The sequence below is a fragment of the Harpia harpyja genome, chromosome 14, assembly GCF_026419915.1.
Source record: "Harpia harpyja isolate bHarHar1 chromosome 14, bHarHar1 primary haplotype, whole genome shotgun sequence".
NCBI classification, from domain to species: Eukaryota; Metazoa; Chordata; class Aves; order Accipitriformes; family Accipitridae; genus Harpia; species Harpia harpyja.
This window is the reverse complement of record NC_068953.1, coordinates 16,901,010-16,925,779: the sequence shown is the minus strand read 5'-3', so window position 1 is coordinate 16,925,779 and position 24,770 is coordinate 16,901,010. Positions and strand designations below refer to the sequence as shown.

Below are 24,770 nucleotides of genomic sequence, written 5' to 3'. Positions count from 1 at the left end.
CATCACCTGCATCAACTTAAGCATTCTCTGATGGAGGGTTCACTCCTGGTGGGGCAGCTGGCAGCAGCTGCCCTGCAATGGCGCAAGCGGAGAGGGCTTTGCCTCTTGCAAGGGCATCCCAGTGTGCTTCATGTCCCTGGCGTGCGCTCTCCCAAAAGGCAAATTGCTCTACTCTTCCCTCCCCACCACTAGTGTTACAGAGCAAATACCTTCACACATGGTCCTTTAGGGATTTTAAAGTGTCCCCTCTTTGATTTCCTTTTATGAATCTGCTTGCAAGCAGCTTCGTACCCCTTTGGTTTGTCAGAAGGTCAAAAGCTTTTCTACTGCTCTGAGTTTCAAGCACGGAGGTGTGAGTTCAGCTGCATTTAGTGGCCCTTTGGCCATCGTCTCTGAAGCCAGTGGACTTTGCTGGGAATGGCGTTGAGCCTCCTATTTCCAAATGCTCTCTTGCACAATGCAAACTCTGCCCATGTATTGAAAACGCCAATGTTTAACAGTGATTAGCTTTAAAAAAAGAAAAGAGAGAGAGAGAGAGAGACAAGCCTCCCTGGCTGCAGCTCCTGTGAGAGCAGAGGGGATACACATTGACCTTGGATGTGACAGCCTGGTCATGGCCACACTGTGCCAAGCTGCACCCGGTCAGTTGTTTGGGGCGGAGCAAGGCAGACAAAAAGCATCATCCTCAAGGCATCATCTCTCTCAATTTGCACTGCTTTAGATTTGATGCTAGAGTCAGTGCAAAGTTTCCTTCTTCTGCCAAAGAATTTGAAAGTTGGATTTTTAAGTAAAGATCATCCAAAAGAAGGTGCTTTCTTTGTTAATGAAATCAGCTTTTACTCCAAAGCTGAATGCCAGCACATTCTCAGATTCCCACCCCCCCCCCACCCCCCCCGAAAGCCAGTTCTTTATAGAGAACGCTGACCCTACTTTTCACCGTCCCCTGGCTGCCTGTGCTGGCTGGAGCATCAGCGGCTCTGCCATGCAGCATTGTCTGCAGAGCAGGAAACGCCATCAGAAGGCATCCAACTAAAGGAACCAAGCAAAACGGAAAAAAGGAAAATGTGAAAGAAAGCATTTAAAGCTGCCGCCATCAGACTGGCTCTCACCGAAACAGTCTTGATGTCTAAACAATGCCTTGCAGATTCTAGAGATCCACATGAGAAATATTTCAGGCTAAGGAACTTATTACCTCACAAAGCAGGTGGCTTCTTTTCCTCCCTCCAGTCCATAAAACCAGCCCAGAGATGTCCCAGGGACAAGATTGCTCTGAAACCACGCTAGCATCAGAGCTACTCGCTCCTGCTTCTGTCTAAGAATACACTGAAGGTTTAACTCCATCACTTGCTTAAAATCACATAACAGCGTTGCTAAGTTTTTCCCTTGTCCTTTGCTTGGATTTTGGCTCCCTCCATGGCTTTTGCCATGCAATGGGAGGGAGGAAGAGTCACCCCTTCACTACAGCAGCTGCAGGGAAGAAAACCCCCAACCATGGGTGTCTGTACTCATGCTTCCCCCCCCTTTTTTTTAAACCTAGTTCAAGCTCCCAAACTACAGCTTCCTCTGGCTTCTCCCACCCCTTCCCACATGTTATTTTAGCACTATTATTATTTTCCAAGTTGCATTATTATCAGTTTCCAAGTTGTGGCACGTGCAGAAGCCCTGCCTGCAATGGCTAGAGGGGCTTGCAAAGCCCCTGCTGCCTGGTGGTCCTGTACCTGCTCTCCACTTACCCGTTTTGGGGATCACACCCCTGGGACCGTCCCCAGCCGGTGCTCTCAGGGCCAGGCAGGAGCAGGGCCAGGCGGGGATGGTTAAGCAACTGTATTTCAGCAAGTGGGGATGAATCAGTGTCACAGAAATGCCGGCTCATGGGGAAGGATGCAGCATCAGCAAGAAACCTGCCCTGGCTTGTAACAGGAAAAAGATGTTTTGCTGCCCAAACCAGCCCGGGGCCTGGGACAGATTAGGAACAGAGAGAACTCCCTGCCAGCACACACCAGGGACGTGCCAGCAGCTGCAGCGGGCTGGCACCCACTCGGGAGGGCAGAGCAGGGATTAGTCAGTCCCCAGGGCTGCCCACCTTCCTGGCAACTTGCCTGTTTTAAACCAAACTCCAGCATATCCTCTGGCAGATGGTGCTGGATCTCACCCCAGGTCTGCAGCCCTCTACCTCTCCCTGCAGCCCGGACCTCCCAAAGCAGCTGGATCCTGCTGCTGGTGGTCCTTTGCAAGCCTGTCACAAAGCAGGGGACAGCCCCTGACCCAGCCCAGGGATGCTCCAGGGGAGCCTGTCCTCAGAGTAGCCCAGGCAGACAGCACAGGCACCTGTAAAATCTCTTCACCACTGATAAAATCCTATCCTAAAGAGATTTCATGCATCAGAATGAAATAAAAGTAAAGAAAACAGGCTGTCTACTTTGTATTTTCCAAGTTATAACAAATGAAAAATGATTCTATTCACAAAAGATATTTATACCGAATGCAGCACTTTAATAAATGACCACCTTCATAAACTAAATAAATCTGTCAGGAAGCAGGTTTTAAGATCTTTCTTTCAGTGGACATATAGATTTTTCTATGCCATCTGCATGCCATATTTGTGATGGAGTCAAGTATTATGTATAAAGGCACCTCTTCTGATGTCAGGATGCTGCTGGGATAGAATAAAACCCGGTGTGAACCACAGCTGAGTGCCACACGCTGCTCATCCCACATGGGTCGACATTGGTGTCTAATATGAAAAACAACTTGGGTTTCAGATGAAAAAGGATGTTTTATAATTTAACAGCAACTTCAGCAAATCTCATTTTCCAGAGGCCTCAAAACCCAAGGCATCGGTGCCCACAGCCACTTCTGCCAGTGCTCCAGTTGCAAAGCGGCACCGACTGCTTACAGCACGTCCCAACTTTCTCTTCCTTCCATTTCAGCTGCTTCTTGGTAAGACACTGCATTTTTTAAAGCTCTCAACATCTTTTGGTAGTTACAGATTTTAAAAGCTCAAAGTCATCTTATAAACCTGGAGTTTTAATTATTTCCACGTTGTTCGCTTTTAAAACCAGCCTTTTCCAGCGGGATGGGCCGATGCACTCTAGGGAGGGCTCGGCGGGAGGGCCCCTCAGCTCAGCCTCCAAGCTCAGCTGAACGTGAGAATTCACAAGCATCCCCTTTGCTTCCTTTTTAATTAAGCATGTAACAAGGAAAGACAACTATCATCGCCCCACAAGCACTATCCATATTAAAGCAGACTTTCTCCTTTCTCCTGCTTCTCCACGGCTGCTGCCAGTGTTGCAGCACATCTTCTACTCTGCTACCTCCTAACCCCGAGCCAGCAGAAGTGGTCCCACTCCTGACTCAAGGAGGCTATATTTAGCACTTTAGGGGAAAAAAAAAAAAAAAAATACAATTTTGCAAACTGTAACTGGAAGAATATGTCATTTTGCAGACGTTTTCCTCCAGGCCAGACTGCTGGGAAAACATGCGTTTCATTAGATGCAGTACGTTGTGCAGGTGGTCAGGGCAAGGGAAGCCAGCCCCATGGCAAATGTACTTGTTTATTGTTTGAGGAAGGGAAAAAAGCCTCAAATGATGTCATGAAACCTCCAGACACTTCACTCCCCCTGCTCTAGAAATGAAGAGGGACTTGCCAAACCTTTAAAGGTGCTTTTTCCCCCCCAACACCATCAGAATTGTATTGGGAGCATTACACAAACGCTGGCTGGAGACTGCAGGGAGTCAGGGAGCCCAGGTGCAAGCTTTGCCTGACTTGATAAATTACTGCTGAGGTGGGACACCCGCAGCCCCGAGGGAGCAGGTCATTGTAGGTAGGCTCTGTATTAGAAACACAACAGGAGCTGGTTCCTGTGCCAAAGGCTGAACAGCCTTCACCCCAATCCCACCCCCATCCCCATGCCGGAGGGAGCCAAGGCAACACCCAGCCCTTGGCATGATCCTGCAGCTCCTGCATGGCAAGCCAGGGAAGGTTACAGCCAGGGACCCTTCCTCCAGCAGCCGCCTTTCACTGGGACCAGTCAGGTCCTTGCTGGAGATGCTGCACCCACCAGCTCCAAGCTCAGCAAGACCTCAGGGACGGAGGGTGTCCAGGCAGGGGCTGCGGTGACATCTCACCACGCTCCACAGTGATCCCAGCACAGCACACTACAACAGCATGTGGACTGCACTCAAATGGCACAACCTGCATCCATCAGATGCTGCTGATACCCGAGCAGCCCAGATCCAGACCTGGGCTGGATCTCTCCAGTCCAGAAACCCTGCTATAACCATCACTACAGGACCTCTCGACTGTAAAATTACTACTTCAACTTTTTTTCCATACTCCTATCATGTAAAAAAATCTTGGTTTATGTAGCCAAGTCTCTATTGCTCTTAAGTATGATGTATTGTTAATACATTTATGGAAGCAAAGCCATTCCTTTCATTTAGTGTTATAGCCCATGTTATGCTACCTACTCACACCTGAAAACCATTTAGGGGAGCTCTAAATTATTGTTCTGCTGCTGTGCTCGCCTAGGTCTGTTAGAAAAATCAAACCAGAGCGGGTGGATTGGTTTCTTCTCCACAACACTTGGCAGCCTGTCCCAGGCCCCCATTTCAGCTGTGGGGATTCATAAAAGAGGAATCTTTTACAGTATTTTTCACTTCACACACGTGCACACAACCCCTTTTCATCACCTTTTGAAGTGTTAAGTGGGCCCGGACCAAACACAAACGCTTTTGATCCAGCCCTATGGTTACCCAAGTTGTTTTGCAGCAAGATCCCCCTATCCACTGCCTGGCTGGGCAGGAGAAATATAAAGCAAAGCTGGAACACCCTAAAAAGAAATTTTGCAGATATTTCTGGCATTTGGGGGGCTGCTCTGGACTCTCCAACACCAGAAGTGAACCTGCCATAGCCTGGCAGCAGGGTTTTCTCATGCTCGAGCTGCTTTTATTTCACTTGCAAAACTCTCCTAGCTCAGGGCCGGGGGAATGATATGCAAAGGTGGCAGTGGTCAGCATTTTGGAGAACTAGCCTTTTCCTGACTCCCCTGCAAAGGATGGCACAGGATTGAAATTAAAAGCCCATTTTTCATTCCCAAGAGCTCTCTGTGCAGGGCAGGCAGGCTGTGCCCTCCACTTCCTTCCAGTTTATTGCACTGCTGGGGAGGGTGAGGCTGTTTAAGATTTAGGATTCTGTCCTGGTTTCAGCTGGGATAGAGTTAACTGTCTTCCTAGTAGCTGGTACAGTGCTGTGTTTTGAGTTCAGTATGTGAAGAATGTTGATAACACTGATGTTTTCAGTTGTTGCTCAGTAGTGTTTAGACTAATGTCAAGGATTTTTCAGCTTCTCATGCCCAGCCAGTGAGAAAGCTGGAGGGGCACAAGAAGTTGGCACAGGACACAGCCAGGGCACCTGACCCAAACTGGCCAACGGTGTATTCCATACCATGTGACGTCCCATCCAGTATAGGAACGGGGAAGTGGGGGCAGGGATTCGCCGCTCGGGGACTGGCGGGGTGTCGGTCGGCGGGTGGTGAGCAATTGCACTGCGCATCATTTGTACATTCCAATCCTTTCATTATTTCTGTTGTCATTTTATTAGTGTTATCATTATCATTATTAGTTTCTTCTTTTCTGTTCTATTAAACCGTTCTTATCTCAACCCACGGGTTTTGCTTCTTTTCCTGATTTTCTCCCCCATCCCACTGGGTGGGGGGGAGTGAGTGAGCGGCTGCGTGGTGTTTAGTTGCTGGCTGGGGTTAAACCACGACAGATTCACATCCCCGTGCCAGGACCCTCTAACAAGCTCACCAGGACATAGAGCATCCTCAGCAGCTACAGGGACAATCACCCAGTTATCAGCACAACTGGCCCCTGATCCCCAAATTTCCTTATTTTGTCATTTCAGCTCCCTCCACACTCTTCCTCCCACATGTGTGCACATTCACAGACAGATACAAACAATATTGCTATTAAAACTCCCAAGTTTATTCACAGAAAAGCATGTAATATGTAAAAAATGAGCGTGCTGGCTCCCCTGCTGCCTGCAGGCAGCTCTCCCCTGCCTGCTCCTCTGCGGGGGGATGGCGCCGGCTCGCTCATGCTCACTGGAAGGGAAATCATGGGAAGTCACCCTGTACCAGCAGCTGGGCCATAGCATGCACCCCAAAGCCCTTCAGAGATGATCCCAGCTAAAGGAAGGGGGATGTTCCACCTCCTGGGTCTGCTCAGTGTCCCCAGCCCCACGTGGTTCCCAGCCACAGAGCAAACACGTGGGCATGGCACGGCACATCACCGCACGCCTGGTCTGGGGTGCAGCAGCCTCTGCCAAAGCTTGCCATGCTCAGCCCTGTAGTCATGGTCACCTTGAGGGGGGACACACACCAGCAAGGGTCACACTGGGGTTTTTGCCCCACAGGTAGTGTTTGAGCCAGGAAAACAGAGGTACATGCTAATTCAAAGTCAAGAATGGAGATTAAGGCATTTCTCTCTACATAGCGAGGTTTTCTATTTGGGAGATGAAATGGGTATTTCCAGCAAGTAGCTGAGATGTTGACAGCAGAGGCGATGCATTGGCCTGACTTCATCTGAGGGGGTCAACAGCTCACTTTCACCCTGCATGGAGCCAGAGAGGAGCCTGCAGAGCCTGGGGACATGCACAGGGCTCATTTCACTAGCCCAGGGATACATTTAAGTAGCACATACAGGAGCAAGCCAACAGTCATGTAACTTCATGCCCATATAAGCAGCATCCTCCAGAGCTGAGACCCCAGAGCGAGAGCTAACAGCTCACTCCAGCCTTCTCTAACACCACTTAGAGCAGCAAGACCATAAAGTGTTGCTCAGAGGAGAAGCTGCTTCTGCAGAGCCCATGGGCAGATCCATGCAGATAACCAACACCGGGGCCAGGCTGGACCTCCAGGACCCCAACAGCAAAGTGCTCAGAGGCACCTGGCACCCATGGGTGCTGCAGCACCTGGTAGGGTCCAGCAGGCTTTGTTAGAGATACGGCTGAGCTTTGCTGACAGCCACAGACAAACCAGGACAGCACCCTCCACAGTCGAGCAGCCACAGACCCCAGTACTCACCCCAGGCAGAGGGTCCTCCAAACACAGCCCCACAGCAGCCTTCATACAGAGACATGGATCCAGCCTGGGAAGACACTAGCTCTGGGTGCAAAGCTGGGCAGAAAGATTTTGGTGTCTCTCCAGGACAGACTCCTGCACCAGGGGAAGCTGTAGGACATCACAACTTCTTGCAACACCAACAAAACACTGCCCTTGGTCCAGCTCCAACCCTTTTAAGCACAGACTGCTAATTAGTACTTGCAGCCTAATGAGCTCATTTATCTTTGGACTCACAGCTGACAGCACACTCCTGCTGCAGCCCCAAAACGGAGCACCAAGCTGCTGGGGTTCTCCCTCAGCAGCCCTGGGGACAGGGACATGGGGGGACAGGGGGAGAGGAAGCAGCCCTGGGTGACAGAGAGGAGGACCCTGCCTGGTGCGTCCTGTGGGAGAGGGCAGGATCTGGGGCCAGCTGTGGCTCCGGCAGCTGCTGCACTGGATCAGACCCAGGTGGCTCCAGCCCAGCTGGGGCTAAGCACAGGGACGGCCAGAGCTCGTGACATGCGCCCATGCTCCAGCAAAGCTGACCAAAACCTCCCTGTTTGAGCTCTCCGACAGGCTCTCTCCTACCAGCAACTGCAGCAGAAGGTGATGAAAATAAGCAGGGAAGGAGAATCAGAGACAAAACCGGTACAAAGCGGCAGCAAGAGACCTTTTTGCAGCAGTATTTGGCTGAGAGGTGCGCTGCACATGGCCATGTTTCCAGCGTGAGTCACCCCGCGGAAGTGGGCTCTCCATCGCCAGCCCCAAACTCACGTTTCCAACAGGACCCTGCTGACATTTGCCAGAAAATTAACCCGGAGCTGCATGAAACGTGTGCAGCATGTGTGGGTGGGCAGGGAGCGCTTCTGGCACCGGAGAGGGGTCAAACAGCCTCTTAAAAACTGCCAAGAGGGGTGAAAGCTGATGCACTTTCTCCATGTGTTACACACAAAGCATCGCCTTCCCTCGCTCCCCGGCTTGGCCATGGGTCTGCAGGCAGTAGGACCAAAACTCTCTCCTCCTGGGCAGAAAAAGCTTGTGTTTAAATAAGCATTTAGCAAATAAACATAGCTGCTAGCAATGATGCTCAGAAATTTTTATTTTTGGGGTGTGAAGTATTGTTCAGCCAATGTACCCATAGCACTGCAGAAACCCTGTGCCTGCCCAGAGTCAGTGCTTGGAGGGCAGCGGCTTCCATGCTTAGCCTGGGTAAACTGAGACACGGGAGGGTGCAGATGGCCAAGCACCCCCGCGGCCTCCATTGCCATGAGTTTTGGGATCAGCGACTACCATGTGTAAAATACAGCTGAGCTCTGGCAGAGCTGATGAAACTGCTGGTCCCTGGAAATGCACCCCACCGTCCCAGCTCCTTGGTCATGCTTTGTGGCTTTCCCCAGCGGCGCGTTGTTTGCTTTTATTTATTTTGCTCCAAAACATTTGTAAAAAGCTCGGGGAATGCAAATGGCTTTACAGCCACCGTGCCAGGCACACGGCTCTGGTTGGCGTTGTGGTGCATCGCTGCCGAGGCTCTGCCTGGCACTCTGTCCTGTGCATCGTGTGCTGTCCTGTCCCATCTGATGCTGTCACAGCCCTGTGTCTGTGCCAGCATGCTGCCGGGGTGCCTGTCCCCTGCAAGGGCTGAGCACCCCATCCCATTAACACACAGGCAGTTAGCCTTGATGCTGCAAGCCCTGGCCTCCTGCAGCTAAAATAAGGGGTGATGGGGGAGAGCGCTATGCATTTTGATAAAAATCTGTAATTATTTCATGGCTTTAGTGGAAATTGTGGTGGCTTTGTGCACCTTCTCTCACCCCTGGTCCTGCACAGAGTCACGCCATTGGGTCTGGCTCAGCCCCAGCTCAGCACCCCACTGCAGCATGGGTGCCCACCACGGCTGGCACCGGCACAGGCTTCGGCTGATGTGGGGTGCCAGAGCCGAGTGGGATTTGGCCTGCTCTGGGTCAGCTGGGCTGGCCAGGCTGGGGGCAAGGCGGGGAGACCCCCGGGGCGGGGGGGGGGGAGCGAGCCCTCCCCAGGGTGCCCGGCGCAGCACCCCGCGCAAGTCCCGCTGTGGGGCCGGGTTCTGCGGGGTCGGTTTTGCAAAACCCCCAGGGCAGAGGGGAGCCGGGGAGCTGGGTGCCCGCAGGCTCCGGCCCCCCCGCCCCCGCGGGCCCGGTGCAGGATGCGGCCGCCGTGCAGGGAAGCGGCCGGCGCTAGAGGGCAAACGCGGCCGCCGGTGCTGCCGGTGCTGCCGTGGCTGCCGGGGCTGCCGGGGCTGCGGGGGCTGCCGGTGGGGCGGGCTCGGCCCAAAAATGCTGCGGTGCACCCTGGGCTCAGCCCCCCAAAAGGCTGGGGTGTGTCCTGGGCTCAGCGCCCCAAGATGCTGCGGTCCACCCTGTGTTCAGCTTCTCCAAAATACTGCGGTGCACCCTGGGCTCAGCCCCCCAAAATGCTGGGTGCACCCTGGGCTCATCCCCCCAAAAAGCTGCGGTGGTTCCTGGGTTCAGCCCCCCAAAATGCTGCGGTGCACCCTGGGTTCAGCTTCTCCAAAATACTGCGGTGTGTCCTGGGCTCAGCCCCCCAAAACGCTGAGGTGCACCCTGGGCTCAGCACCCCAAAAGGCAGGGTGCACCTTGGGCTCAGCCCACCCAAAATGCTGAGGTGGACCCTGGGCTCAGCCCCCCAAAATGCTGGGGTGGATCCTGGGTTCAGCCCCCCAAATGCTGCAGTGTGTCCTGGGCTCAGCCCCACAAAATGGTGCGGTGCACCTGGGTTCAGCCTCCCCAAAATACTGCAGTGTGTCCTGGGCTCAGTCCCCCAAAATGCTGAGGTGGATCCTGGTTTCAGCCCCCCTCCCAAATGCTGCGGTGCACCCTGGGTTTAGCCCCCCAAAATATTCAGTGTGTCCTGGGCTCAGCACCCCAAAATGCAACTATGTGCCTTGGGTTCAGCCTCCCCAGAATGCTGGGGTGTATCCTGGTTTCAGTCCCCCCAAATGCTGCAGTGCACCATGGCCTCAGCCCCCCTAAAATGCGATGGTGTGCCTTGGATTCAGCCCCCACCCCCCCCAAATGTCTGCGGTGTGTCCTGGGCTCTCCCCACAAAATGTAACAGTGTGCCTTGGATTCAGCCCCCCCTCCCCAAATGTCTGCAGCGCATCCCGGGTTCAGGCCCCCTAAAATGCTGTGCTGCACCCTGGGTTCAGCCCCCCAAAATGCTGCACTGTGCCCCAGACTCAACCCTTGAAAGATATTGCAGTCCATCTTGGACCCAGCCCCCCAAAATGCTGCAGTGGCCCTGGCTCAGCCCCCCCCAAAAGGCTGTGGTACCCCAGCTTCAGCCCTCTAAAAATGCTGCAGTGCACCCTGGGCTCAGTCCCTGAAGGATGCTGCAGTGCCCCAGCCTGGGACCCCAGAAACGGTATGGTGTGCTTGGACTCACCCCCAAAATGCTGCAAAGTGCTTCAGGCTCAGCCTTTTAAAAATGCTGCAGTACCCCAGGCTCGGACCCCCAAAATGAAGGGCTGTAGGAAGGCGACACACAAAAGCTGCTTGGAGAAGTGTTTGACTCGGGGCTCATTTCTCAGCATTTTCCTTCTCCAGTTTGTCCTGGCAAACTGGGTGGGAATGGCAGATGGGGGTGAGGGGTGCAGAGGCTGGGGGGTACTGGGGGGAGTGAGGAGCTTTGGTGGGCTCCCGTCAGCTGCTGCGTCCCCAGCCCCTTTCCCAAGCATTGCGTGGGGTCTTCCAGCTGGGGAGCAGATCCCATTTCTGGTGACATTATCATTGTGGGGATCCTTGGCAGGTCACCCACACAGGTCAGTGGGAGCGATTGAGGGGGCCTGGTCACTCTGCCCACCCCGACGGTGTCATCCCCCCCCACCCGCTCCTGAGCCCAGGGAGACTTGGGGATGCTCGTGCTGTGAGGGGAAAAAGAGCAAGTGGGCCAGGCGTTTCAGGTTTGCCTTTAAAATGCATATTGGAGACAACTGCCAAACACATTCACCAAACAACAGACTCAAGCTATGGAAAACCCTTCTTAAATTGCCCGGGCTAGCTTCCCACAGCTCAGGATGCTTGCCAGGATGCTCTGCTTAAAATGGAGTCCCATTTCCATGCCCTCTGCACTGCGAGGAGAGCTCCCAACTCCGGCCACTTTCCAATCTGCCACCGTATCCTCCGGGTTTCCAAATTCAATGTGTGTTTTTCCCCAGCAGGAGATGTGACAGTGCAGTCTTAAATCTGGACTCCATTTAAATCGAAATCCGTATCAGGCATTTGCCTGTCTGAGCAGCGGTGGTTAGCCAGGAAGACCCAGGCTGATGAGGGTTAGGAAATGAGCTCCCCATATGGTCCCAGGGGCTCAACTCGGGTCCCTGCTGGGAGGGGACTGCACCCCCCTGTCCTTTTTGCTGCTCTCCCCCATGTCCACCCAGCCTCTCTCTATAGGGGACAATATTACGACCCTGGGAACCTCTTTGAGATTCATCCACAGCTCTTGGGGCCCATGGTACCCAAATGCTGCCAGGTTGGGAACGTCCTCTGTAGGAGATAGCTGAGAGACCTCGGTGCACAGTTTTAACCCAATATTGTCCCTCTGGTCTCTTGTGCTTTAGCCATTGGCACTAGAAGCAGAGAGGAGCTTTGCGAGAGAAGCGCAGGGGGTTACCACAACACACAGCCTGCAGTGGGAGCCACAGCTCTGCCTTGGAGCTGGAGGATGGGGGGAACGTGTTGGGAGCATGTTGGCTTTGGGGAACTGTGACAGAGAAGAGCCACCCATGCAAGGAGGGCTTCTCACCTTGGTCAGGCTGGGGAAAAAGCTGGTTTCCACAGGATTTTTGTAATCGCCTTGGGTTTTCCCACTTATTGCTCATTTAAATCTCTCCTGCCTGGGTTTAGGTTTAGAGCTGCTCTGGGACCCCACAGATTCATCTTCCTCCAGCAGGGAGCAATGGAAGAGCTCCAGAAGACCCCAGCTTCTCTTCTGCACCACCTGATGCTCAGCGCTCTGGTTTTCCACCAAGAAACTCTGTATGGGCAGAAAATAAGGAAGCTGGGAAGTATTTTCAGAAAGGAGGGCTAGGTCATGGTTTGCACAAGGCACGGGACAGGCCTTTTATAAAAGGTTTAGCTGGGGAGCGGAGCTGACAGCAAACTGAGATGCTGAAAGCTCGGCTCACAGCGCTGCCTCTGATCCATGCCAGTCCTTCAGCGCCTGCAAATCCATGTGCCCCTGGGGAGCCCAGCAGCGCTGGCTGGAGCCTAAAGCACCAGGAGCACCTCTGTAAATAGGAGAAGAGGGGGAAGGACATTGCTGTGTCTCACGAAGAGGATGGAGGCTTCACACATCCTTTGGGCAGCAGCATTTCGCCCAAGCTCAGGAGCCAGCACCCATTCACAGGTACCTGAATGAGCCGTCTGATTTCAGACCTCCTCGTGGCACATGTTGGGTTAGGGAGGCTGAGCCAGAAAAGCTGCTCTTGCCAATAGCCCCCTCCTCTCAAAGGGTCAGAAAACCTCGCTGGGTGGGCAGCTCAAGGGGAAGCCGCCATCTCCTCTGCCACGGCCAGAGCCATCAACGCGGAGAGCGATGCTGCACGGGAGAAGATGCAAATCTGTCCTTGAGCTGCGCGTCCGAGAGGTCACTGGAAGTATCCTTGCTGGGACACGAGCCACCAAACCCACAACATGCCCAGCCCATCAAAAGATAGCGAACACTTTCAAAAGGCTTCTTTTAAAAAATAATTTTAAAGTCTTTTGTGCCCCCAGCCCAAGCCCTTCATTTAGCAGCAAGAGCCCGGCCACCTCCTGAAAAGCCCTGGAAAAACCCGCTGACCTCAGGGTGTTTTCCACCCCAGCTAGCCCAGATCCCACAGATCACAGCCATCACTGGTGTGCTGAGATGCAGGAGAAGGAATGCCTGAAACCACACAAACGCTCAGCATGGGACACGGTGACGAGCCACCGCAGGAGCCACCAGCTTGGTGACAGGCACTGCTGCAAGCCAGCGGCCCTGCTGAGCTGGAGAAATGCAGGTGGGGACAGGCAGCCCCCTTGCAAGGCCAGGGACAGGGTGAAACAGATTCAAAGGTGGAGATCAGCTCTGTGTTTCCAGTGAAATCTGTCTCCCCGAGATGTTGGTGCAATGTCCCCACTGAGGGACAGGTTTGCCATGCTAGCTGGCACCAGGTGAAGCTGAGTTCAGAGTGCTTCATGGGCTGCAAACACCATCTCAACACCTGAATAACCACAGTTTTCTTTGGGTAGAGTGAAAAAAATAAAAGAACCGCGACTCCTCTACAGGTAACTCACACCTTGGCTACTCTGCAATGAACTCGGGCTGCTTCAGACCCATCTCCAGACAGTGACCCTGAGGGAGGACACACAAACATGTAGTTAACTTCAAGCACATCCTTATTTCTGCTGCCATCAGGAGCTCAAGCGTGCGTTGAATCGCTCTCCTGTGGCCGGGGGACTTGAGGTCTTCGCTTGCAGTACGTGACCGTCCTTTCCTGGCTGCTGCCCGGCTGCAGGCAGCTCGCCCCTCACTGTGGCAAGTCCTGCTGCGGGAGGCGGTGTTACTGCGTGGGCACTTTGCATCACACACGCGATGCTCGAGTGCTGCAGCAGCCACCGACCTACCCGTATGGAAGGAACACACCAGGCAGGGTCAAGCTCTGAGTACCCCAAGGGAGTTATATATATATATATACACAAAATATGTTATATTTATCTCTTTATCTCCCCAAAACACACCAACCCCAAATCTAAACAGCTCTTCGCCCTGGCTCTCTTGCTTTGCTTCAGCCTCTGACGCGACGGCTGTTTTTCTCTCTGTCATCTTCTGCAAAGCGTTTCCGATCCGTCACATGCTATCAAATTAGCAGCTATGGCAAGAGCTGGCTATAAACAGGCGCTATGTAAACAACAAGCCACAAGAAGGGGCTAGATTTAACTTGCTGGTGTTGAGAGGCTCCCTCTTGCTTGGTTTTTCTTGGGAATAGCTTTTCCCACTCGTGAGAGGAGGGCTTTCCTCCCAGCCAGCTAGCAGAGGCTGCTGGCACCCTCGCCGGGGAGGTGAGCAAGGAAGGCTGTCCCTCCTCCTTGCTGGAGAAAACAGCAGTTTCCCGCTGGGGTGAGAAGATGATGGGTGCCAGGAGAGCAGTTTGGGACCCTCTGCTCCCAGCTGGTACGGAGGAGCCCCAGACCCCGGCGCTGGCCTGGCCTAACCAAACTGGGCTTCTCCCTCAAACCCACACTTCAACCACAGCTTCCCCCTCGCCAGGGGTCATTGCTACCAGTTCTGGTGGTTGCCTGGGGTTTGGGGACGGAGGGCACTGCTTTGAGGTGGGAAACTCAGCTCCCACCCTCCATCTCCCATGCCGTTAGAAGTGATTTTCCACCGGGAGGAGCTGCCATGTCTCTCTGATTCCCCTCACATGTTGAAGCTCATTGCGTTTTCATTTGTGCACCACATTCAATTCATATTTGAAATGAGTAGAAATAGCTCCAAGTTCCCCTCCTAGTTCCCTGAGCAAAACGGGACCTTATCCAGGACTAATCTGAACCAGATGACTGTAGCAGAGGGGAAGAGCAAGGAGAGTCAGTAATAGAGAGATGTTTGTTCTTGCTAACAGTGTTTTTAAATGGAAACATTTTGCTTTCAAGTAGAAGGGCTTGGGTTTTCAGTGCAGTACAAGTGCCAGGTTCTACCAAGTTATTGTTATTCCAGATGAACTTTCATCAAAGCAGATGAAAGCCTGTCCCTGGACTTCTCTATAAATTATCTGGTATGAAATCCAAACATTAACCTCCATATAATTCACAGCTGCAGTAACTCTGGGGATAATCCAGGACAATTTGCCATGCACAGACTGTATGTAGTATCTATGCTATATTTATTTCAATGTAATTTTAGCCAGCGCAAACAATGCGCTCAGCTTTGGCCACCCTACTCCACCAGTCCAACGATGGGAGAGTCTCTGAGAACTGTAACTCATTTTTGATGGGGCAAGGAACCAGCTCAGTGGATCTTTCCTTAATGATCAAGTATTTGCTAAGGGAGGACCATACGTCCTTCATTTCAGGGGGAATGGCATTGCTGAGAAAGAGCACGGACCTGGAAGACATGAAGGCTTGTTCCACCTGCCTCTGGGGTGGCTCATGCTCGGGGCAGCATCGGGACCACCGCCTCTGGCAGCAGCATTGGGACCACCACCTCAGATGGCAGCCTCGGTCCCAGTCTGTCCCTCCAGCACTCCGGTGCTAATGGAGCCCAGACAGCCCCAAGCACTGAGCGGTTTGGTCTCCCAGCCAGCCGGGCAGACACCTCGTGCAGGAGATTTGGGGCCTGACCTGCATCCCCAGAGCAAAGCCATCATGGGCTTGCAGCAAGTGACTTGGCCAGCTCCATTCATGAATCATCTCATAACCAGGGCTCTCTGGTGACACAGTGATTATGTGTTACAGCGTGGCTTTGTTAGTATTCTCCTATGTCTGCAAGCACAGCCTGGTGCAATAGAGATGTGTTTTTCCGAGTTTCATATGAAGGGCTAAACTCACCCATGGTGTAACCAGCTCAGCCTCGGAGCTTGCCCCAGAGCCCAGGCTGGCCCAAGCAAGCCAAGTAGTGAGTAATGGGTTGATGAAGTCTCTCCAGACTTACGATTCGGGATGGGTTCGGCAATATTTCTCTCAGGAGCTTTCCATGAACAAGGTGATGTATTGCGCTGAAGACAGAAGTGTGTCTGCAGCGTTACACGTCCCAAATCTCCTGGACACAGGCACTACAAGCCACGCTCTTCCTGCAGCCCCTGCCCCACTGTCCAGCCAGCCAGGCAGGCTCCAATTTTCCCGATGACTTGTTTTAATTGCTCACATCCACAGAGGCAGCATCTCCTTCCTCCCGCTCAGCAGCGCCAGTAAATTAAACACGCAGATAAATAGAGGGGTGGGATGACCTGCATGGCAGGAAGGAAATGCAACCGTGCTCTGTGCGTGGGCTCCAGATGCTGCGAGGCAGGAGATGGGGGGGCACAGGGGCCCCCCCAGCCTGGTTTCGGGAGGGCTTCTGTTAATTAGCCCAGCTCAGGCCTCTGAGCATCCATCTGCCTGGGTTTGCTCTGCTGCAGCAATGGCTATGGACTTTTGCTTGGCCCAAGGGCTGTGGAGTGCCACATGCCCCCCCCCCCCATTGTCCCTGGGGTCCCCTGGCATCCCCTGTCCTGTCCCCACGCCATCCATTGCAGCTGGCGCGTGCTCCCAGGCTTGCGAGCTTCCCATCCCCGTGACATATACAGCAATTTTATCTCGGCAGAGCCGGGAGAGGGAGCCCAAAGCCACCCCCACCGCTGCTCCTCGCCCCAGCCCCTGGCACACACATGGCTCCATGCCCGCCATGGCTGCTTGGCCTGGCTCGGCAGCGTGGCATCACACCGCTCTTGGCATCGCCAAGGACACGCTGTGGGTGGGAAATTGCAGCTCCCTCCAGCAAGGGCTCTCTGCTCCATAGCTCTTTGCAGCAGATGCGTCTGCACAGGGTTGGGGCTGCATGGCCTGATCCAGCCCCACGGGAGTATTCCCGTTGGCCATCCTGTAGGCATCCTCCCGAGAACATGGGGACCAAGTGATCCTCCCCACGCAGCTGATGTTTGATGCTGATTTCCTCTGCAGGTAACTCCAGCCGGAGGAGGCCAGGACCGATCCTGCACCATGCCAGCAGGAGATTTTAATGTTTTGCAGGTGCTGAGCATCTCCCTTTCCCCAGGGACTGCAGCAGGAGAGTGGGCGCTGTCAGTGCAGCTCTGCACAGCCCCGGCAAGCCCCCGCCTCCTTGGCCCCCCCCCCCCCAGGAAGGCAAGTCCAGTCTGGGGCATGAATGGAGTCCCAAAAAACCTTCAAAGCAAAGCCCCGGTAACAAAGCCCTTGCGATCTATCACTGGCTTAATTTTGATCAAAATATAATAAAATCCTTTCCAGCCTGCCAACAGCCAGATGATTTGGTGTTGGAGTTGCTGTGCCGTGCTGGTGAAACAAGGAGCCCATGCTATTTTCCTGGTGGTGGGGCAAAGCTGAGGGCCCATTCGCCCCCACCAGCTCTCAGCAGTGCCCCACGCACCCATTAATGCCATTTTCTGCTGGGACTCATGCAGAGATGCTGCAACGGGTGCCCTCAGCCCACAGCATTGCTGGAGGGCAGCCACAGCGCAGGCACTCAGGGCAGGGAATTGCCCCGTGCTCTGCCGGGCCAGCACTGCTGCAGCTTCCCCATCGCTGCAAAATCCCACCTTCCCAACCCAGCAAGGGCCCAGCATCCCTCCCGCTCCCCAGCAAGGACTTGGCTGGTGGGGCTGCACCGGCTTCCCCAGCCTTCCCTGCTCCATGCTCCCCCCCCGCAAAGGGGGTCCCAACACTTTCCCCAACATTTCTGGGATTCCCCCCAGCAGCAGCATTTGGGGTTTGGGTGATGCTGGGGTTTACCACGACATGGAGAGGCCGGGTGGCTGCAGCCTCCCTCCATCAGCAGGATCAGGCCCCCAGGAACCACCCTGCAACACATGCCTTCCCAGCAGCCTTTCCCTTCTCACCCTACCTTTGCCAGCTGTCCCAGTTTGCTGCTCCAAGCGAGTTGTTTCAATCAGCTAATTGGTGCTAATTAATCCCAGCAGCTCCAGACGAGCGCAGGAGGCACAGCAGGCCCCAGGAACTGCCGCTTCCACGGCACAAGCGAAGGCAGCCGGGGCACGGTGGCTCCTCTAAGGCTTTGCAAGAGCCTGGTTTCTCCCCATTTGGCTTATCTGGGCCTCAGTATCCCCCGTCTCGGTCACCTCCCAAGCTCTGTTTGGTTTTAAGCATCATCTCTGTCTGCATCGAGCCTTCCGCTTCCATCACCAGGTCCTGGGAAAATGTTTTTTTTGTTGGGAAGAGGTCATTGCTGGGTGGTTTGGGAATTAGAGGTGGCTTCTTCTGCTGGCTAATGTCATTAGCTTGACATTAATTGCATTAACCTTTTTCAGTTTCCAGTCTAGCTCACAGCACATGGCTTGTCTTTAAAAACGGAGTTGATTTTTAGAAGAATATCAGAGGACAGACATTTTTTTACAACTCCCAGTATTCACTTGTTATCAGATCCACTGGTATTTTATGGGAAGGCTCGACACCAGAATAAAACTCAGTAATCTTTCATCAGACTCTTGGCTGAATAATCTCCTTATAAAAAGGAAATCCTTTGTTTATTGGCAGAGTACTTTTCTTTAGGGGGAATTGGAAATGCATTTGGTATTGGCCTCAAGTAGTTTTAATTCAGCAACAATAAAATAAGTTGGTGCAACATCTAATCTAACGGCTGGATAATTCTGTGCCTGGGCTGTATCCTGCTGGTTTCATTCCCTTGTAACAAGGAGACAACGAGCTAAAATGCTACTTTTTCTAAGTATTGCTTCTCTCATGTCCAATGATGGGGATCTTTAAAAATGTGAGAAAATGCCTGTGTTTTGTGGCTGGTGCAAGGGTGTGCAAGGGTGCAAGGCCTGGCAACGCAGGTCACGGCTAGCAGGGATGCTTCAGCACCACCTGGTACCCTGCACTGCTGAATTTGTTTTGAATCGGTGCCATCAGAAGAGTGGTTTGCTGGGTGGTGAGAAGAGGAAGCAGGGTAAAATTACACAGATTTTATTCCCTCATCGATGACTTCATGGCAGCTGTTTGGGCTGCGGTCTGTGGAGGTACCTGGGCATGGTGGGACACCGGAGTCCTAAGTAACCCTGTGCATCTGAGGCCACCTCCAGTCTGGGCCACCCTTCATTCGCCTAGAAAATGGAACTGACAGCTCTGGAACAAAGCAGTGGTCTCTGGTGTTGTCACTTGTCACTGTCTTAATAGGGAAAAAAAAAAGAAAATCGTGTTGTATGCGAAGGGAAACAAGCACACGGATGGATGCTTATGGATGCTATAGGACCCTACTACGATGCCCAGCCGGGAGGGACCAGACAGCAAGGTGCGAACCCTGCGGCACATCCCCGGCTCCCGCTGCAGAAAGGCGATGATCAAATACGTGACTTGGTTGCAGTCACCCTGCAGAAGCTGGCGACGCAGCCCGCCGCCCGCTCAGCGCCCAGAAACCCCCGCTTATTTTTATGGCTTTGCAGAGGGGAGAGCTATCGCGCTCCCAGCGGGTACACGCCGGTCTTACTGGTCACCACTGGACCTCGAGGGATCGACTGCGTGCAGGGAGGCCGCCACCCCCCCCGCGCATCCCCGGGGTGGGGGGCAGCAGGTGCCTGCCCGGCTCCCGCCCCCGGGAATGGGAAATTCGGGTTGGCAAAGAGTTAAAAAATCGCCTTTTCTTCTCCCCGGAGCTGAGCGGCACCCGCTCCCCCCCCCAGCCTTGGCAGTCCTCCCTGCCTGCCCCTGCCTGCCCCCCCCTCCCCCGCGGGAGGCGGCTGCTCCGTCACGGCGGCGCGGGCTGACATCACCGCCGCCGCCGCGCCGAGGACCGACCGCTTCGGCTGCTCGCCCGGGCGGGCGGCGGAGGGCTGCGGGCTGCGGGCTCCCCCCGCTCGGCTGCGGCCGCCGGCGCCCGTTCCTCTGCAGCAGCGTCCCTCACCCCCCCCCCCGGGCCTCCTTTTTCTTCTTTATTTTTTATTTTTCCCCCTCTTTTTCTCCACCCCCCCCCGCCCATCTCCCCCCCCCCCCCTTCCCGCCGCCCGCGGAGCTCCCTCATCCCTCCGCGACTTCCCGCATGACTGTCACCAAGGTAAGGACCTGCCTTCCCCGGCTCGGATGCTGTGCCGGCCCCGCGACGTGCCACCCCCCCGCCCCGCCGCCCCGCTGCCCGCAAGGTGCCGCGCTGGGGGCTGCGGAGGGGGGGGCGGGCCGGCCACCGCCTCCCCCCGCCCAGGCTGCTGCTTTTTTATTTATTTATTTTACTTTATTTTGTTTTATTTTGTTTTTTATTTTATTTTATTATTTTATCTTACTTTATTATTGTTATTGTTATTTTATTTTATTTTATTTTATTTTATTTTATTTTATTTTATTGTTTTCCTCGCGTCTCCCGCTTGTTCGGGCCCTCCAGCTCGCAGCCGTGCTGCATTTTTAACCCTTGGAGCAGCCGGCCGGGAGGGCCGGGGGAGGGCTGAGCATCCCCTGCGGGCGGACCCCGCTATAAGCCGCTTTGCGCGGCCGCTCGGCAGATGCTGCCGAGATCTCTACAGGTGGCTGCCGGCTTGTCTGGGGGGTGGGGGGTGGGAAAGACCTCGGGAATGGGGTTGGGGGGGATTATGGAGCACGATGGGGAGGGCTTTGGCGTGGAAGGGGCTCAGCGGCGGCTCAGCAAACCCACCCTGAGCAGAGCTGCTGGGTGTGGGAGGTGATGTGGGGCTGCTTGGGTCCCCCAAATCTAACCTTCTGCTGGATCAGCCTTAGAGCTCAGCTCTCCCAGATTGCTGCCAGTGCTGTGGAGGGGAAGGGTTTGCTCTCCAAGGACTGTTTCCCATTTCTCCCCGTCCCCACGATCCCTCGTGCCTGGGAGCTGAGTTCATCACCTCCCGCTCACCCCATCCTGCAGTGGGTCAGGGTTGTGCCAGGGTGAATCTGCCATGGGGGTGGTCCAGAGCACACAGCATCCTGCTGAATTAGTGCGTGATATGGCAGTGTCCGGAGGAAAGGGGCCACCTCCGGACTGGGGCAGCCATGGGACTTTGGGAGCAGAGCAGTCCAAGCTGGACCTGCTTGGCCCAAGCCCTCCTTCTCACTCCACGGCCCCGACACGAGGATGTCATGTCATGTCGTGGTCATGCTGATGAGTCTAATGGTTCATACACTCAAGGGGAAACAGTAGCCCCCCTGCCCCAGGAAGGCCCCCCCAAGCGCAGGGCTGCCTGGCCCCGTGGCAGGCAGGATGTGGCCATAGCTGGAAGGGTCTCGGTGGGCTGTGATTGCCATCCCGGGGACGGGACTGACGGCATCCCTGCGGGTGTTTGGTGCCACACCGCTGATCCAGGCTGTGGCATGGCTCATGGGGCTGTAGCGCAGACTTGCCGGGGCATTGGGCACAGCACTAAGTTAACTACCTTGGTGCATGCCAAGTGGAAGCAAATGGGACTGAAGCTGTTGTCGTCCTTCTCTGAGCCCTGAGGCGGGATGTGCCCAGGGATGGCAGCGGGAGCTGGGCTCGCTTTGCTGCCTTTCACCCCAAATGTCGCTGGCCTCTCCAGCAGGAGGGGACACGCAGCAGGGGCACGCATGTTGGCATGAGTGTGCTGGGGACATCCAAAGAGCCTCAAGCAGCTCCAGAGCTGACGCTGGTGTGTGCCCAGGCTCCCCAGTGAAGATGCTGCTGGGGAGGAATCGCTCTCTCCCGTCTTTGTTCTTACCAAATAACTTGCATTTTGCCTGCTTGGCGTTTGCTGGGCAGTCACCGGCATTTGTGTTTGTTGGGTATTTCCACGCGCCTTGTGCTGCGTCGTGCAGTCCCGCAGCCCCTGCCAGCTCAACAAACCCACCAGCATCAAGAAAAAGTGTGTTTCCGGCTCTTCTGGGTGCTGAGAGAGGGATTGATGGCCGAACCTGAAAGGTCAATTGGGTTAAAAGAACTACAAACTCACTGAAATCAAGTGTCACAGTTTTAAGCCAGGCTGACTAATTTGCAGTGCTCATTCACAGATTTTTTTTCTGAGTGCAAATAGATTTATTCAGAGCTACGTTGAGAAAAGGCCACAGGGCTGTAAGGAAAGCACCTTCAGTAGGATGGGGAAGGGCTCTGCTGTTAATTTTTGGGGAATGGAAGTGCAAACTAGGAAGATCTATGTCATGCGCACAAAATACACTTTTGCTAAAGCACTGTAAAGCTCTAATACACCTTATAGATTTTATTTCCTGCAATATGGACTATCCTGATGGAAGTTAAAGAAAACCCAAGAGCAGGCTCCTGACCAGTCACAGCATCAGCACCGGGGTCTTTGCAGGCAAATTGGGGCATGGACCACAGGACTGAGGTGGTGAATGTGTCTTCAACGCACCGGTCCTTCCCCTGGGCGTGAGGCTAGCACGTATGGCCCAGGCTGATGTGGTGAGGGGAAAAGAAAGGGGCATGAGCATCCGTGGTAGAGGACATGGTTTTTCTCTGTGGTTTTGGCTGCCAGGAGTCAGTGCGAGGCAGGGACTTGGGGAAGGGTCCGGTGACCCAAGGTTGGGGCGAACAGGGAGGTTTGGGACAGTGGGGCAGCTGAAGGGGAGAGCCCCAGGAGACTTCTGGGGTCTTTGCATCCTGTCCAGCAGCAGGCATCGAACTAAAACCAGTAAAGCCCACAGCTCCCAGTGCTATCAGGGACAGGCATTTACGGTGTTCCTGCAACAACTCTTCCCACGGAGGGGCTGCTTCCCAGGCAGTGCGGAAAACAGGAGCCATGGGTAGGATTTTACAAACTTTGCAAATATCCCTGAGCAATTCATCCTTAGAGGAAAATGGATTTGAAAATCAGGTCTGGGTGCCTAACACCATGCAGAGCTGTCCTAGTGCAAGCCCGAGGCATGGGGAGGCGTGAAAAGCTTTTCCTGGTGTGTGGGGGGGACTGGGGAAGGCAAGGAGGGGGCAGGAATATCTGCTGTCAGTATGTGAAACAAGCTGGTTTAATCCGTGTCCCAAGCCACCCCCTTCCCCTCCCACAGGAAGAAATGCAAGCAGCCGCATCCCCAGACCTTGCTCTTTTGGGGGAGTTTGCTACCCAGGAGAGTTTAAGCAGGTTATAAATAGGATGGAGAAAGGACTGATTGAAATGCCAAAAGAGCCCACGCCTGATGCTTGGGGATCTGCCCAAACTCTGTGACACCTCCCTGGCATGGCATGGCATGGTGTGGTGTGGCGTGGCGTGGCGTGGCATGCCACACCAGCTCTGCCTGGCTAGGCCTTTCTCTGGGTTCTGCAGTAAGAGCCAGCGAGGTGGTGGCCTTCAGCTGAGAAGGTGCTGTAGGAATCAGGGGCAACTTCATCCCCACTGTTGGGGATAGATCAGCTGGTCCTGCCAGGGTCTGGGGTTCAGGTTCGGTCTCTGTTGCTTGCAAACAGAAAACCAGCCCAAATACCTTACTTATAAAGAAAAGGGTCCGTCTTACGAAGCTGAACAAGTCTGCTTGCAAAAGCAATAGGCAAACAGCGCTGACAGGGCCGGGTCTCATGGCAAATGGGGAATTTCTTGATGGCTGTGGTTTACTGGGGCTGCGTGAGTTAATTCCTCACCCCAGATGACTTTCTGCTTCATACCAGTGAGCAGGAAGAGCACGAAGCCGGGCTGATGGCAGGCGGGCGGCGCGGGGCTCGGGGGAGAAGGGATGTGAGTCACAGGATGGAGAACAGAAGTGGGAGGAAAGAGCCCATGGTTGGGCTCTCCAAATTTATTTGCCATCGAAAGGGTAACAGGATCTTTGGGGATACACAAGTGGGAATCCTGTGGTCGGGGAAGGACTAGACAAATTTAACCTCCGAGCAGGGATTGTGCTGGGTGTGTTTTGGCAGGCAGAGGTGTGGCAGAAGTCCCTTGGTATGGCAATGGTGCTTCCAGCTCCCACCCATCGCCAGAGGCTGTTTCCAAAGCCCTAAATATAGATACCCATGAACACAAGTTAGTGGGGGCATGTTAATTTTGGGAATATAGTTTTAAAACGACTGGAGGTTTTTCTAAAAGATGCGGTTTAAAAGAGGATGCCATCTGGGAGGTCCTGTGGCGTGCATTAGCCTGAATTATCCAATGGTCTCCTCTGGCTTTATTATGTATTGTATTAATTGGCATTAGTCATTGAGCCATGCTGCCTAAATAACGGCTTGTCTTCATAGTTCAGCAAGCAGATGAAGCCAAAACCAAAACCCAGAGAGGAAATTGCAGCTATGGCCTGTCATGATCAACCGTAGTAAATAAATGATGCCCTAACACGGGTAAATAGTAATAACCGCAGAGGCCCTTGATTGGGAGGTTATGGTTACAATGCCATGATGTTTCTGATGGTGAGTCGCAGTGTTGTCCGCCTTGTTGGTAAGGGCAGGTTTAGTGTGTCTGGGGCAAACACTGATCCCATGGAAAAGCTGATAGTGTTTCAATCAATAGGAAGCTTGATTGGAGGCACTGGGCCATGTTATCAGGGAAGATGGCTTTGCAGAAATTAGGCTTTGGACAGCACAGATTGACTTTATTTCTGGAGAAATAATGGGTGAAGTCTTCTCTAAGCAGTTCACTAAAAAGGAATCTGATGAAGCACCGTGTGTGCTCTGATGCTTGAGAAACGGCTCCAAATAATATTAATAAAACTCATGTTAATGGGTTAGGTGCAAGCTAACCCCCATCTCTAGAAAATAGATTAACGGGATTTATCATTGCATGGGGTTTTTGCTCATGGTGTTCAGGTCAACAGGGCTTCTTTAACCCTGAACCCAGCTGGGGCTGTGCACCGGGGAGTGGGGCCACGTGCCCACACAGGACTGAGTGTCACAGCAAGCCGCTGGCACGGTGCTGTGACAAAGGGCAGATGCTCTTCCTGGTGGGAGAGGGGCATGGAGGCAGCAGTAAAGGCAGAAACAACCCATGGCAGGTGTGGGAGGAGCAGGGCTTTCTCTGCCTCTTGCTGCCTTAAAATCTGTATATTTTTAGTTGGGGTTCAGCGATGTGGT

The 24,770-nt window shown here is 53.8% G+C and overlaps 2 protein-coding genes across 7 annotated transcripts in view; one reads left to right on the top strand and one right to left on the bottom strand.

Moving 5' to 3' along the window:
• Nucleotides 1-18,572, bottom strand: part of ITGA11 (integrin subunit alpha 11) — an 81,794-nt gene extending 63,222 nt beyond the window's left edge. The window contains exons 1-2 of one of the 4 annotated variants that reach the window (XM_052807919.1): nt 17,703-18,572; nt 11,910-12,140 (exon numbers count right to left, since the gene is read on the bottom strand). In XM_052807919.1, coding sequence (XP_052663879.1) covers nt 11,910-11,985 — 76 coding nt within the window. In that variant the 5' untranslated portion in view covers nt 11,986-12,140; nt 17,703-18,572. The remainder of the gene's footprint in view (nt 1-11,909; nt 12,141-17,702) is intronic. The other 3 variants (XM_052807915.1, XM_052807916.1, XM_052807920.1) reach the window with 3 other exon arrangements.
• Nucleotides 18,573-19,578: 1,006 nt separating this feature from the next.
• CORO2B (coronin 2B) overlaps nt 19,579-24,770 on the top strand; it is a 45,540-nt gene continuing 40,348 nt past the window's right edge. For 2 of the 3 annotated variants that reach the window (XM_052807962.1, XM_052807961.1), the window contains exon 1: nt 19,581-19,865. The gene's annotated coding sequence lies outside the window, so the exon portion shown is untranslated. Of the gene's footprint in view, nt 19,866-24,770 lie in introns of all 3 variants that reach the window. The other variant, XM_052807963.1, reaches the window with a different exon arrangement.